Consider the following 14,500-nt stretch of genomic DNA (forward strand, 5'->3'; position numbering starts at 1 on the left):
CATATAAGACAAAATATATTATTAGTTAAACAAAATATCTTCGATTAAAAAGTTGTTAGTTTTTTACAAGATTTAAAAAAATATATTTATAGAATCATAAAAAGACACAATTTTTTATTGAAAATTATATTTTAAAAATAATTATAAAATAAGTAAATTTTCTTTAAAAAATCAGTAAAATAATATTTCAGAACTAATCTTATTGTTTTCTTTTAAATAACTAACTTTTATTATCATTAGAAAATTTTCTGTTAAAAAGTTGTAGACCAAAAATAACGTCAAATATTTATCCGGTATGCCAGTAAAAATAGATTGTAAAGTATGTTAATAAAAATCTGACATTATTTTTATAAAATCCTAAATAAAAGACATTTATAAAATAGTTTTTCCTTTTAAAATCTTAACCAGAAATTGTAAAAATATTACTGATATTAAAAATGAAGTTTGAAATTGAAATTTTAAAATACAGTTAATATTAACTAGAAATAGTTATTTGATAGCAATTTTATTTTTTTAAATCCTAGAAAAAAGATAATTGTAAAAGATTAAGAATATCAATTTTCTTTTTCTAAAGAGTTAAGAAAAAAAAACGTAAAAGAATATTTGATAGTAGTTTTTTTTCAAAAACAAATTCTGAACAAAAGAGATTTGTACCATATTTTCTAAGTCCTAACCAAAAGATAATTCTTTTATTAAATTTTAAATAAAAGAGAATTATAAAATATAATGTTTCCATTTTTTAGATCCTAACAAAAATATTTTAAAAATATTTAATAGTATTTTTTAAAAATAATTTGATGACAAATATGATTCTAAATTATTTAATCAACAGAAATCAGAAAATAGAATGTTGTCATGATTGGTCTTTATATATGTTTGGTCATACGAAAATCAACCGTATGTTTATATATATTTTCATGTCTGGTCATAAAAATAGATTATTATCATTATTGTCACCATATGTGATCTTTATATGTGTTTGGTGACAAATAAATCAAGCTTGATAGTCATATTATTATATTTTTACTATGTAGAATTTTTCTAATTCATTTTAAATATACTGTTATTGTAGAAATATATTACTAATAAAGAATGAATTAAGATAATAATTTAAGATTAACTCATTTTAATAAAATGGTATATTGTTACTATAAATTGAGAAGCAAGTAATTTGAAAATAATAATAAAGCACTCATTGGAAAAACTACAGATCCAAAATGAAAAAAAAACAGAGAAATTGATTGAAATACTATAACTATAATATTACTTTTTAATACTACTTTCAAGCAAAAATACCATAATATTTGAGTTAAATCTTTAGTGATTATTATTTAGATTTAGGGGATGATATATATGATTGCGAATGTTGTTGTATATTTAAAATTAAATTAGAAGAACTTTATAATTATCTCTAAAATTGTGTTTTCTTCAACCTTTTACGATATATAATAAAATAATTTATTTATCTTAAGATTTATCACCACAAAACTATAGTTTTTTTTTCCACAATACTATTGTTAAGAAGTTATGTTTTTTATAAACGGTTATTCACATAATCAAAATTCATAAATATAGTCTTCAACATTCACATAATTTTTTGTAGTTATAAGATGTATGCGGTGATGGTTTCATTATCATTAATTAAATAATAAGAAGATGATCCAAAATGATTTATATTGGTTGAACAACTAAAATTACACCAGACAAACCAATATGTGGATGATATCAAATGCACAAAAAACAATTTCAAGAACTTTAAAATGACAATACAAAGTTCATTAAATGACTAAGAAAGCTTTAGAATATATGTAAACAAGAAGAACAACATAAAGTAAGTTAATAGAAACATTATGTCATCGAGTTTATTGGCCTTATTTGACTTTCAAGTATTTTAATTTCACTCTAATTTTTATTTTGGGTTAAGGTTCGCTTTAAATTTTTAGGTATGAATATTTTCTCTAACACTAAGTATAAAGTTGATAATAATTCAACTATGTGCCATAATTATTAAAATACAAATATTAACCTGAATTTATATGGGATAATGAGTTCTTAACTATAAAATAAATTTCACAAACATATCAGAATAAATCCTAAAACTGTTTTAGAATAATTTATTGTTTTTATATTCTTTATAAAATTAAAATAGAAAACAAAACCCGTGCAACGCACGGGTCCATATCTAGTGTTAAATATAACTAAGGTTCTAACTGGTGACCATTAAATTAGGAATATGAATGAGTATGAAAGGAATGAATAAGAATAAAATCAATGGAATTAAAAGAAATATTTATTACTTTTGTTCCATATCAATTTTGATAAGGAATACTTTTGTTCTATGGTTCCTTAAAATTTAAGGAATGACAAGGAATCATATGGAACAAAAATTCCTTATAAATGGTGTAATTTTTAAGGAATGAGTGGGAATGGATCATTCCTCTTGGTTCCCTATGTCACCAGTTAGAGCTAAATTATTAAAATTACGCCCTTAAAGAAAATTGGGTACGTTGTGGGAGAACTAATGAAAGTTTAGTCCCAAAATCAGTCCAGATAATCATGATAAATAATTATTAAAATTTGCAAAACACATAGTGAAAGTTTATGTCCCAAAATCAGTCCAGATAATTATGATAAATCATTATTAAAATTTGCAAAACAAAGTGTGTTAATTAATTTAAATCAACAAAAAATCGTTCAAATCGACGGAAATATCAATATTATCTCAGGTTGCAATCACGACCAAATCATATAAAAGTATACTCATTATCATATCAATACCACATATTTCTTACAAAAATATTTTATTTGATTATGAAAAAATTTATTAGAATTTGCCAAACAAAGTGTGTTACTTTATGAAAATAAAATAGAAAATATTAAATTCAAAAAATAATAATTTAAATGGACGGAAATATCAATATTATCTCTAGTTACAATCACGATCTAGTTACAATCACGACCAAGTCATATAAGTATAATTAGATTCTAACCCGCGTTAAAACATGGGTTTTTTCTATAAAATGGTATTAGAAGGTTTTTACAAATTCACTAAATTTAAATTTGATTTTACTCTAGAATGTGTGGTTTGTAGTTTAGTTACTTATTTGTTTTTTATATAAATATTAGGATTAAGTTGTTCCAATAAATCTGTGTCAAAAAAATAATTTAAACAATTTATGTTCTAAATCTTGAATATTTTAAAACAAATAGACAATGTCTTAGGTTGACCAATTAATTCTCTATATAGCACCGGTTATTAATTACTATCGCATACATTAAAATCTTGATAAATAAAAGGTTCGAATTAATCTTACATAGCATGATAGCAGTGAGAAATGTAAAGAAACATAACGGAACAATTTCAGTTATACAATATTGTATTTTGTATGTCATATTCAGTGATAGATATTTTTGTATGTCAAAACTAAATATCATTGGTAAAAGTATCGATAATTTTTATTGATTCCCGAATAATTGGTAATCGAAATGAATTACTGTAACAGAATTTTCAGATTTATATAGATAAGATATCTAATCTATCATTAATGGAAAAGTGCATAGGTCTAAAATTTAATTGACAACCATTTAGCAGTGGATATAACTAGAACTCTAAATTAATAAATTAGATAGAAAAAATAATAAATATAATGGCACGCAATTGACTATTCCCAATTTCCCATTGTCATATCCTTTACCGAATATTTCTAAGAAAACATATTCTTATTTTATGTTGATATAATATACTTATTATTTCAAAATCCAGGTCCCCACGGACCCCATCAATCATTTTATAAATTACTAGGGTCGGTCCGTCCTACGGACGGGATTTGATTTTAATTTTTGTTATTTTAGTTTGTATAATTATTATTTGATCTTGTTGTTTGTGTGTCAAGATGGTGAATTAAAGTGGTATGAATGGTTTGATCGGATAGGGAAAATATACGGGTTGAATTATTTAGTTTACTGATGGAGTCATGGTGGTTCTATTTTAGTGTTTGGTTAAATTTTTTTTAAAGAAAATTAAATCATAATTGTGGGAATAACTTGTTGTTTATTTTGTTTGGGCTATAAATAATTGCTTTATCTGTTCTTTTAAATAGATTTTCATGTTATGGTGTTGACACAACTCAATAAAAATTTAAGGCAGTTTGAAATTGAGTTGGTTTGGCATTTCTTTAGATTTAGTTTTGTTGAATGCTACATCAGCCCTGTTTTTTTTGTTTTTTTTTGTTTGGTGTTTGATAATTTTTTCTATCTTAATTTGTTTTAACATTAGTTTTGCGTTACATATTTGTTACTTTTCTTGTATTTTATCTTTCTTTTTCCATTGATTTTATTTGTTATAAAAAGATTTGTCTTCAGTTTCGTCGCAGTTGACCAATTTTGGTAACTAATGCAATCGTTGCAATTATTTGACAAAGACTTGTATTTTTCTTTGCGGATCTCTTAATATGTTTGTTTTAGTTTAAATTATCTTGTTTCGCTTTTGTTTACTTTGTATCTTTTCGAGTTATTTGTTTAATGCAGCTGTGGAATCTGGAAAGGGATGTGGACCTTCCAATGGCTTCCACATATTTGAGTTTCCAACATATCAGTCATCAAATCTAATTGCTGGACCACATGTTCACCCGGGGAAAAGAAGTTTCCTTGTAAAAGCTCTGCAGAAATGCACCCTATACGTTATTGTCAGCGTACTGAACATAAGAAAATAATTGGGAAAATTGCCAAAAGAGAACAAAAAAACAAGAGTGTTGTCCCCATGGTATAAATCATTTTTTATCCAAATTACAATCTACAGGAGAAAGCACTAATGGCTACCATTTCCTATTAAGATAACATGTGATAAAATAATGTACGATTATGAAAACGACTTTTGCGTACAAATGGAAAACAACAAATGAGGCAAAATTATATTCCAAAGAGCATGTCATAATAACTTGATGGGTCACGTTGATTTCCCCAGCAATTATGTAGACCCAACATGGGAACACAATTTCTGCAGCTTTTGGATTACCAAAAAATACCATAGCCTACAACTTGGATACGAAGATACGGGGAGATGTGAAGAAATAAACTATACATTAAGAAGATTTTATATTCACAGTTGATATTAGCTGGTGCCCGAAAAGATCACAAATTCACATTACTTTAATGAGTGTGAAAGAACTTACATTAGCTTCTAAAGCTGGATTTACCTTTCCGTTTACTGTGAATGGTCCACCAAGAAGAACAATCTGTCCGACATTTTTTAAAAACTCAGGTTCAAGCTGAACAATCTGCATGTAAAGATAATAAAATCTTCAATAAGATAGTGAGATAGAGATAGAGATGAGACCCAACAAATGGGCATGAGAAAGTCTAACCAGTGCGATGTTTGCCAGAGATCCCAAAGCAACAACAATGAGCTCTTGTGTTTCGTCTCTCTTAGGTTGGTTGATTTTCATCGGTTTGCCATGGAGACGTAAAAATTTAGTAAGCGTAGAGAGCCGGTAGGTTGCGATGATCACTTAGCCCATTGAAAACACTGACCTGCGAAGTTGTTACGGTAAGTAAAAGTGAGATGCAAAACATAAAATAACAAAATATTGATCTGGGTCAAACGAATATCAAAGCAAAGCAGTAACATTGATCTAGAGAGAGAGAGAGAGAGAGAGAGAGAGAGAGAGAGAGAGAGAGAGAGAGAGAGAGAGAGAGAGAGAGAGAGAGAGAGAGAGAGAGATTATATGGAGGTGGAGGAGTACCTGAGAAGTTGCTCGTTAAAAGTTAAGGTTTTGCAATCCTATGTTGGGAAGGTGTAGAGGTGGAGAGAGTTAATAGGGACTCTAAACAGCCTTGGGTCATAAATGGCGTTGTATTACTTATTCCCGTAACGGTTCAAGGAGATGAATTGCAGACGGACCAACACGGAGCTCCACCCATAGATTTCTCACGAAGATGCGTCTCACACGACTCTACAACCTCAATTGTCAATTGACCTAATTGGAGTTCGATAAAGAACCCTAGATAGAAGTCTTCATCCTCGAAGAAGTTGAAGGCTACGACGGAGCAAGCTTTTGTTTTGGTTTCAGCCCATAAAACATTATTCAAAGCCTATAACAAAAGAAACTCGGTAAGTCCTTAACATTAACACGTTCAAAAGAAAGTCGGGCTAGTCCATAAACATTAATGAAGCTTCGCGTTAGTTTTATTAAGCTGGACAGGTGTCATCACCACGTTGACCGAATTAGTGACATGGATGCTGATGTGTTTTCACCAGGAGAGAGTGAAGTCTACTTTATATAAATAGATTTCCTTTTCTCATAATAAATATCATAGAAAATATTCGGTTAAATCTGGATACCAACTAGAAAAAATGTATCCGGACAAGGAAAAACCTTTGCACACATTTGGACCTATGGTGGATGTTCTTAAGGCGCATTGTTGGAAAATTCGTTGCCCACCTAAACTTAAACATTTTTATGGCAACTCGATCGTATCAGGGTGTATAGCGGTGAGAAAGAATTTACATGCCAGGGGTCTTTTAGGAGATATATGCTGTGACCGATGTGGAGCCTCAGAGGAATCTATAAACCACGTGTTTTTTGAATGTCCTCTAGCACATCAGGTGTGAGCCTTATCTCAGATACCAACTAGCCCATATATTTTCCCGACAGAATCTCTTTACACGAATGTGGATCATTTGTTTTGGAGAGTCCTTCCCAAAATGGATGATCACCATTTCGCATGGATCTTATGGTATATTTGGAAAGGAAGGAACAACAAGGTTTTTAGTAATTTGGATATTGACCCTAGAGACACGCTCAAAATAGCGGTAACTGAAGCTAAGCTTTGGGAAGATGCACAATTGTTATCTATACCGGCGATTAATCGACCAATTATGAGTCTACCGGCCATCCCAGGATGATGGTGTTTCACGGATGGTTCTTGGAAAGATAAAGAAGTATTCTTTGGTCAAGGATGGTATAGCACCTTAGAGGGTTTTGCGGGTCTAATGGGGGCAAGAAATGTCAGGGCTTCTCTATCTCCTCTTCATTCTGAGGTAGAAGCTTTAATTTGGGCGATGGAGTGTATGAGGAACTTGCATCAATTCCGGATCACGTTTGCAACAGATTGTTCTCAATTGGTAAAGATGGTGTCCGAACCAGAAGAATGGCCTGCTTTCGATAACTATTTGGCAGATATCAAGACCTTGCGAGAGAATTTTCACAGCTCAGAGATCATTTATGTACCACGGACACAAAATCTGAAGGCCGATGGACTAGCACGAGGGGTTAGAACTCAAGCGTCTTTTGTTGTGCACATGGATGACGAGCCACCAACTTGGTTTACAGAGTCTACATGAGTCTGTAAAAGTCGACAAAAAAAATATCATTTTATTTTTTTTTACATAAAAATATCAGTTTAAAACATTGATGTAAACTATAATTATTTTCAGCTGAAAATTAGTTACAAACTGTATTGATTTTATAAATAATTTTATTTATTTCGAATTCAATTGGTAAAAGATGTAATTAATAACAACTTACATATATTTCCGTTACTTTTTTAATCTGTAAAAAATGTCGAAATGACACTTGTTCAAAAACGGAGGGAGTAATAAACTACTGTTCTAAATTTCTATATATTACTAAAAAATCTATCTTAGAAAAGTAGAAGTACTTTAAGCTTTTGTTTGGTAATAGGGATTGGAGTCTTTTAAAAAAAAAATTTATTTGGTAACAAAGATAGTAGAGAATTTTGTCTTTTCCTTATTTAAATGATAGATTTAAGTATTTAATGTATTTTCCTAATTTAAATAATAGATTTCTTTAATAGAATGAATCTTAACCAAAATAAATTTCCTTATAGATTTTTTGTTAACATTAAATATTTTTCAATATTTATTAATAAAAATAATAGAAATAAAATCACACATCAAAATCAATTTATGTATCATATAAATAAAATATAAAACATTTTATTTATAAATTTTTAGTATAACACTTTTATAATATAAGTCCAATTAGTTATAAATGTTAGATTTTTTATGATATACTGTGATATAATAGACGATTTAAATCACATAATATAATTATTTAAAGTAATAAATAAAATTTTGTTTTATAATTTTATGCTAACAATTATGTAATACATATTAATTTACACACACACACATATATATATATATATATACACATTATCATTAGAAAAAGAAAAAAAAAATGAATTGAAAGCAAATATTTATACGGCCACGGGTCAAACTATAGAAATAAACAACAATACCGTAAGATTTTTTTTTTAACAAATTTATTTTAATTTCAAATATGTTTATATATTTTATTTATTTAAAAATTATTTTATTTTTTATTAATAATGCTAAGATTTTGGAATTGGAAAAAATTATGACCCATCTCTATATTATTTTAATTAGGAATTTAAAATTTATATCAAAATATTTTTTAAAACTTTTAATTTTATTATAACTACAAATGTTAATTTTTAATATAAATTTATGTTTAAATATTACAAATATATCATTTATAAATAAAAATTTAAAAACATATAATAAATATCGCCCAGTTGGATGGGTCAAGATCTAGTATGATATTAAATTTTCAAACTATAAATTATTAAATACTGAAGTGTACAGGTCGATGTATGATTCAGATGGTCAATAAATTCAGAAAACATTTGTTGATCTAATGATCCGATTCTTCTATAGCCAAAGTTAAACCAATTTATGTCTTGTTAAATTTTTCAGTGGCCAATATTTGTTTTTGAAACGTAATGCAATGACAATTATTAAAACATATATAGAAAATTTAAATAGATTCATTCGTTTTTTCTACCAAGAAGAGAACTAAAACTATTTAACAACTACAAATATTTGTCTTTGATTAAGTTTTTCTCCATTCTAATTTAGTTGTCGTTTTAGAATATATTTTTATTTCAAAGTAAGTGTCGTATTAGATTTTTAATGCAAAACTTATTCACAAGATTTTCTAATTTTTTATTGGTTGAAATATGATTAAGTGTGTAGGTAATGATAATTTTATTTTAGAAATATGCAGAATTGATGTTATCAAGGTGTCTACGGGAATGCCAAATAGGACTCTACCAGTGCGCTATCTTGGTGTCCCGCTCTGCACAAAGAAGTTAACAATATCAAATTGTGAGGTTTTCATTCAGCAATTTAAATCAAAGTTCACTTCTTAGAGTGTTAAGACATTGTCCTTTGCTGGAAGACTATTCTTAATTAAAACAGTCATTGCGAGAATAGCGAACTTCTGGTGTTCTATTTTCCTATTTCCTAAAGCCTGTGTGAAAAGAATAAACTCTCTTTGTGGTCTATTTCTATGGAAAGGAATATTTGATGAACATCATTCTGCTAAGGTCTCATGGGAGGTGGTGACTAAGAAAAAATCTTTTGGTGGACTGGAGGTGAAGGATCTATTGACTTGGAACAAATTGTGCTGTATCAAACTAATATGGTTGTTGTTCTTCCAAGCAGGATCAATCTGGCTAAGAAGGATCAAGACAGAAGTTCTAAGAGGTTCTCTTTCAAATTTCTCGACTATAAGACCTTCTACAACTAACTCACGGTTTGTGAACAAACTCCTTAAGCTTAGAGTGAAGTGTATACCTGGATAAAGCTGTGGGCAATGGAGAATCATGTCGATTCTTGTCGGACAATTGGTTGCCGTTTGGAAAATTTTCGTTGTATCTACTCTCAGGCCAAACTTTAGGGATGGGTATCAGTTCGACATCGACTGTGGCAGACCGTTTTGCTGATGGAACATGGAAACTCCCTCCTCCTCATTCGGAAACTATGGTTCAATTGCATATATTCTTTACTACATTAAAAGGATCACTATTAATGGGTAGTGAACAACAAACCATCGTTCAGATACAGCACTAGCGAGATTTATAGAAAGCTGAGAGACAGAGAAGCAACAATACCTTGGGTGTAGGCCTAGGCGTTCGGATATCGGTTCGGGTTCAGGTCGGGTTATTCGGGTCGGGTTTAGAGAAAAAGGTCCCATTCTAAAAATTATTTAAAACGGGTCGGTTTCGGGTAATATCACATCGGGTTTGGTATAATATTTTATTGCAATGTAAAACCCATAAAGTAATCAAATATCAATCGGTTTCGGGTTTTTTCGGTTCGGTTCGGGTTATACTGAACTAAAATACACATTTCTAAAAAAAAATATGAAACATAATCCTTAAACTGAAATGAAAATTTCAATCAAACTGAAAACAAGACTCCATACTTTAATAATTCCGAAAATTACAATTCATAGTTCAATCCCAAATGAAAAAAAAAAGAACATCCATCCATGGCTCAAAGCCTCAAACACACCAGAAAATAAGAGGAAAAAAACAACATCCATCCACCGTTACATAACAAAATAAAAACACCAAATCCTCAAACACAAAACAACAAAATGACACTACGAGAAAGAGCATCACCACGATCAACACACCACGACCAAGTGAGCATTTGACAATCTTCCATTCCTATCAAACAAAATGACAACAAAACATGATGTAAACTTGAGCTTTATAACAAGATAATTCGACAAGAACATGAAGCAAAGAGAAATTCGACAAGAACATGAAGCAAAGAGAAGAGGTTTTACCTTACACTGATGGCTGAGCAACTGAGCCAGTTAATTCTGATGCAAAGAGAAAAACAAGTAAGAAACACAATATATAAAGAAACATATTTACGAAAGAACAAAGACAAAACAAACATACCTCTCTCAATATCTTCTTGCTCTGCAATATCCTCAAGGATTTTTGCATTGGTAACCACTTGTGAATCACATCGAATGTCTTGTTTTAGCCATTGCTTAGTACACATCAGCACCTCGACCATGAAGTGAATAAGGCAGCTCCGAGATGGCTCAATGATCCTTCCACCTGTGCTGAAAGTACTCTCAGATGCTACAGATGAGACTTGCATTGCCAAGACATCTTTTGCCATCAATGAAAGAATCGAGAACTTCGAACTGTTTCTCTTCCAATATGATAGAACATCATACTCTACACCAACCATCAACTCTGGATTCTCAACCGCTTCTTTCAAATAAATTTCAAGCTCATCACGCTTGTCTCAGACTCCTGCATTCAACTTCTGCTTATACCTTCGGTCAATCCTCTTATAACCGAAACCATCTTCAACCAAATCCATATGAACCGATGCTTCCTGTTGAGCAGACTGATATGATTTACCCTTAGACTTCTTAGAGTGATCAGATTGATCTTCTTGACTCTTCCCATATCTGTCTCTGTACTCCTTGAACATGCTGCGCAACACACTGATCACATAATCATACATTTCTTTGCCTTCCAAGCTGTCCGGCCCATAAAGCTCTTCAAAACACATGGTTGCAAGATCCATCTTCTTCATGGATCAAAAACAGTTGCCACAATCAACATCTTATTGATGTTCTTCAACCCATTCCAGTACTTGTCGAATTTCTCATACATCTCCTATGCCTTCACCTTAAGATGATGATCTCTGCTCTTCATCAAATCCATCAGATTAGCTGCTATCGTTACAATTTCCCCGTAGCACTTGTACGCATTGAGAGAGGTTGAGGCAGAAACAACAAGAGTTGAGTTGTAGAAGATGACTAAGAACCGGCCTAACCTTTCAATTGGTTTCCAATCATTGAACAGAGGAGGACCTACCCTCTTTACACCTTTATCCATCTCTAAGAAGTAATCGTTGTAGAGCTTATCCTCTTGCTCCATTTTGTCAAAAGCAACTCTGAACTTCATAGCTGTGGTTACCATCAGATAGGTGGAGTTCCACCTAGTACTCACATCCAACGGCAAGCTTCCCCTAGTCAGTTTGCCAGCATCTACCTTCTGCTCAAATGATGACAGCCTGTTTGGTGAAGCTCTAGCGTAGACCACAACATTACAGACCGCATTGCACTCTCATCTGCGTCAGCCATTCCATCCTTCACGATGAGGTTGATGATATGTGCACTACATCTCACATGCATCATTTCACCATCTAGAACCAGTGCTTCTTCAGACAGCAGTGAAAACTGAGCCTGAAATTTTCGCAATGCAGATGAATTTGCCGTTGCATTTGTCCACTGTCACACAGAATATATTCTGTATCCCCCAATCAGCTAAGCAATCTAACAAAACCTTCGAAATGGTTGCTCCTTTGTGATCAGTGACATGCTTGAACCCAATGATAAGCTTCCTCAAACGCCAACACGGATCAATGTAATGAGCAGTCACAACCATGTAGCTTGCACTTGAGATAAAAAATAAACACACCAGTCACTTTCTTACGATTCAAAGTAAACAAATAAGTTAAGGAAAATACTTCCTTACAAATCAAACTAAACACAAAAGCTAAGAAAACTACTTGCTTGCGAATAAAAATAAAAACATGACCTAAGGAAACTACTTGCTTGTGAATAAAAATAAAAACATGAGATAAGGAAAGTATTTGCTTACGAGTTACTTGAGCCACCCATATGTCAGTAGTTAATGAAACCCTTTGCTTATTTGCTTTGAACCATTGCTTCATAGCAGCTTTCCTCTGTAGATACATCTTGACAATGTCTCTTGTTGATGTCCTTCTTGAAACTGGTCTGCCTAGTTCCATCTGCGATTTTAAAGATAAAAGTTAGATACCAAACTTAACTAAAGAATTATCTAATATATATAACTGACCTTGTTACAGAAGTGTTTCCAACCAGCACCTTCAATGAAACTCAGTGGTAGCTCTGCTATCACCATCATCTCATTTGTTGCTTCTCTGAAAGTATCATCACTTATCTTTCTAGATTTCATCTTTCCTTCTTCATTGACGCTAGGCTGAGTAGAGCTTTGACCCTCTGAAAACAACATGAAGCGTTTGCATATGCTAAGATGCTTCAGCAAGTTGGATGTTCCCGATCTTGTAGCACAGCAGAACGTCTTGTTGCAGTAGTGACATATGCATTTGTCACGACTCTCCTTTGTTCTTGTGAAATGTCCCCAAATCTTAGACCTTGGAGGAAGAAACCTAGGTGTTCTTTGTGTCTGCATCGTTTCTCCACTAGCTTCAGGCGATTCTTTACGCTTGCCTCTCCTGTCCGGAGACACAACTTGTTTACTCTTGTCTCTACTGTCTGGAGTCAGAAACTCTTGTTTTTCATCACCTTCGAACTGGTTGTTGTCAACGTTTGGTGTTGAAGATGAATCCATCTGAAATCAAATTCAAGAGTAACAAGTTACTAACTAAAACAAACTCAAAATTTTAATCTTATGCAAAATAAAAACACAATCATATCGCATATGGTGGAGAGAGTGTGAGGTCGAGATTGAGAACAGAGAAACTCTACACTCTAGACTCGTTACTGAGAACAAAGAAAGAAGAAAAAGAACAGAAGCTTCTCACTAACCTGTGATTGATTCTTCGAAATCGCAGATGGTGGAGAGAGTGTGAGGTCGAGATTAAACATCGGTGTTGATTAAATAGGAGATGTAGAGTGGAGATTTCGAGAGTAGGAAGAAGAGGAAGAGGTTTCTCTCTCGCCGGCTCGCCGCTTCGTCTATAGCTTTTTGATTTCGAAACTAGAGTTGGGATTTTGGAAATCGTAAGGAGTAACACGCGTGTCTCTCTATAGACACATACATCAATTAATGTATGTTCGGTTATTTCGGGTTAAACCGAACCCATAGTCCAATGTATCAGAAAATCAAATCCGTTCGGGTTATCGGTGTAAACCAAGTTGGGCGTATATTGTTTGGTTTGGAGGAGGAATCCCTCGCCATAATTTTCTGACTTGGCTCTTTGTACTAAATTGATGCCCTACTAGGGATCTTCTTGCTAGTTGAGAGCTCCAAAAGGGTGCGACGTGTCTCCTCTGCAATCAAGCCGCGGAATCGAGAGACCACTTATTCTATCTTTGCCCTTATAGCTGGATTATTTGGGAAGGGATATCCAGAAGATGCAACCTACAACCGATTCAACACTGGGATCAAACTCTAGATCACATGCAGACTCTCCAGCAAAGCAACACTTCGAAGAAACTTACTTTGCTATGTTGACAATCGACGATATACTGGGTGTGGCAGGAGAGAAACAAGAGACTTCATAATAATCAGTACAGCTCCCCAAACACTATCATTCAACTGATCACTCGCCAGATCACAGATTGAATTAGCAGTTATCGAGTCAACTCTCCGATCGCCTCTTCTCGCTACATGCAGCTTTGGCTATCGACAGAGACATAACTAGGGAGTTTGGAAAGTTGAATTCTTAATTTTGGCTCCTCTAGACCTAATCTGATCTTCTGGACCCTTCTAGACCTAATCTGATCAAACTGGGTTTTTTAACTATAGGATTTTAATTATGGGAGGAGGAGATTTTAGCCATGAATGTATGCATGTGTTTGGAAAACATTTGCTTTCTTTATATATAAATATGTAAGTTTTTAGTCAAAAAAAATATGCAGAATTAAATATTTTTTAATCTGTGTGTAAATATAAAACAAAAATT

The 14,500-nt window shown here is 32.1% G+C and overlaps 2 protein-coding genes across 3 annotated transcripts; both read right to left on the reverse strand.

The window, feature by feature from the left end:
- Nucleotides 1-10,234: 10,234 nt before the first annotated feature.
- Nucleotides 10,235-14,402, reverse strand: LOC108806053 (uncharacterized). Of its 2 annotated transcripts, none has more exons than XM_018578076.2 (6): nucleotides 14,037-14,402; nucleotides 13,401-13,956; nucleotides 12,688-13,203; nucleotides 10,741-12,619; nucleotides 10,623-10,658; nucleotides 10,235-10,500 (listed from the first exon to the last, which is right to left on the reverse strand). In XM_018578076.2, the coding sequence occupies exons 2-4, from the start codon at nucleotides 13,458-13,460 to the stop codon at nucleotides 12,227-12,229; spliced, it is 969 nt and encodes a 322-aa protein (XP_018433578.1). In that variant the 5' UTR covers nucleotides 13,461-13,956; nucleotides 14,037-14,402; the 3' UTR covers nucleotides 10,235-10,500; nucleotides 10,623-10,658; nucleotides 10,741-12,226. The 2 variants fall into 2 exon arrangements, with proteins under 2 accessions (XP_018433578.1, XP_018433579.1); XM_018578077.2 differs by having other exon boundaries at nucleotides 10,741-12,262; nucleotides 12,469-12,619; nucleotides 13,401-14,402.
- On the reverse strand, nucleotides 11,099-11,999 carry LOC108808381 (zinc finger BED domain-containing protein RICESLEEPER 3-like). The gene is made up of 3 exons (XM_018580538.1): nucleotides 11,920-11,999; nucleotides 11,491-11,878; nucleotides 11,099-11,389 (listed from the first exon to the last, which is right to left on the reverse strand). Exons 1-3 carry the CDS (start codon nucleotides 11,997-11,999, stop codon nucleotides 11,099-11,101), a joined length of 759 nt encoding a protein of 252 aa, XP_018436040.1.
- Nucleotides 14,403-14,500: the final 98 nt, after the last annotated feature.

This window comes from Raphanus sativus, chromosome 6, assembly GCF_000801105.2.
Source record: "Raphanus sativus cultivar WK10039 chromosome 6, ASM80110v3, whole genome shotgun sequence".
Taxonomy (NCBI): Eukaryota; Viridiplantae; Streptophyta; class Magnoliopsida; order Brassicales; family Brassicaceae; genus Raphanus; species Raphanus sativus.

Excerpts from the sequence above, each read along its gene's own strand:
- LOC108808381 (XM_018580538.1), bottom strand. The coding sequence starts at position 11,999 with ATGCATGTGAGATGTAGTGCACATATCATCAACCTCATCGTGAAGGAT. Across the intron at positions 11,879-11,919 it reads GCAGATGAGAGTGCAATGCG|GCTGTCATCATTTGAGCAGA; the intron begins GTCTGTAATGTT and ends TTCACCAAACAG. Across the intron at positions 11,390-11,490 it reads GCAGAGATCATCATCTTAAG|AAGATGGATCTTGCAACCAT; the intron begins GTGAAGGCATAG and ends TGATCCATGAAG.
- LOC108806053 (XM_018578076.2), bottom strand. The coding sequence starts at position 13,460 with ATGTTTAATCTCGACCTCACACTCTCTCCACCATCTGCGATTTCGAAG. Across the intron at positions 13,204-13,400 it reads TTTCGAAGAATCAATCACAG|ATGGATTCATCTTCAACACC; the intron begins GTTAGTGAGAAG and ends ATTTGATTTCAG. Across the intron at positions 12,620-12,687 it reads GGAAACACTTCTGTAACAAG|ATGGAACTAGGCAGACCAGT; the intron begins GTCAGTTATATA and ends TTAAAATCGCAG.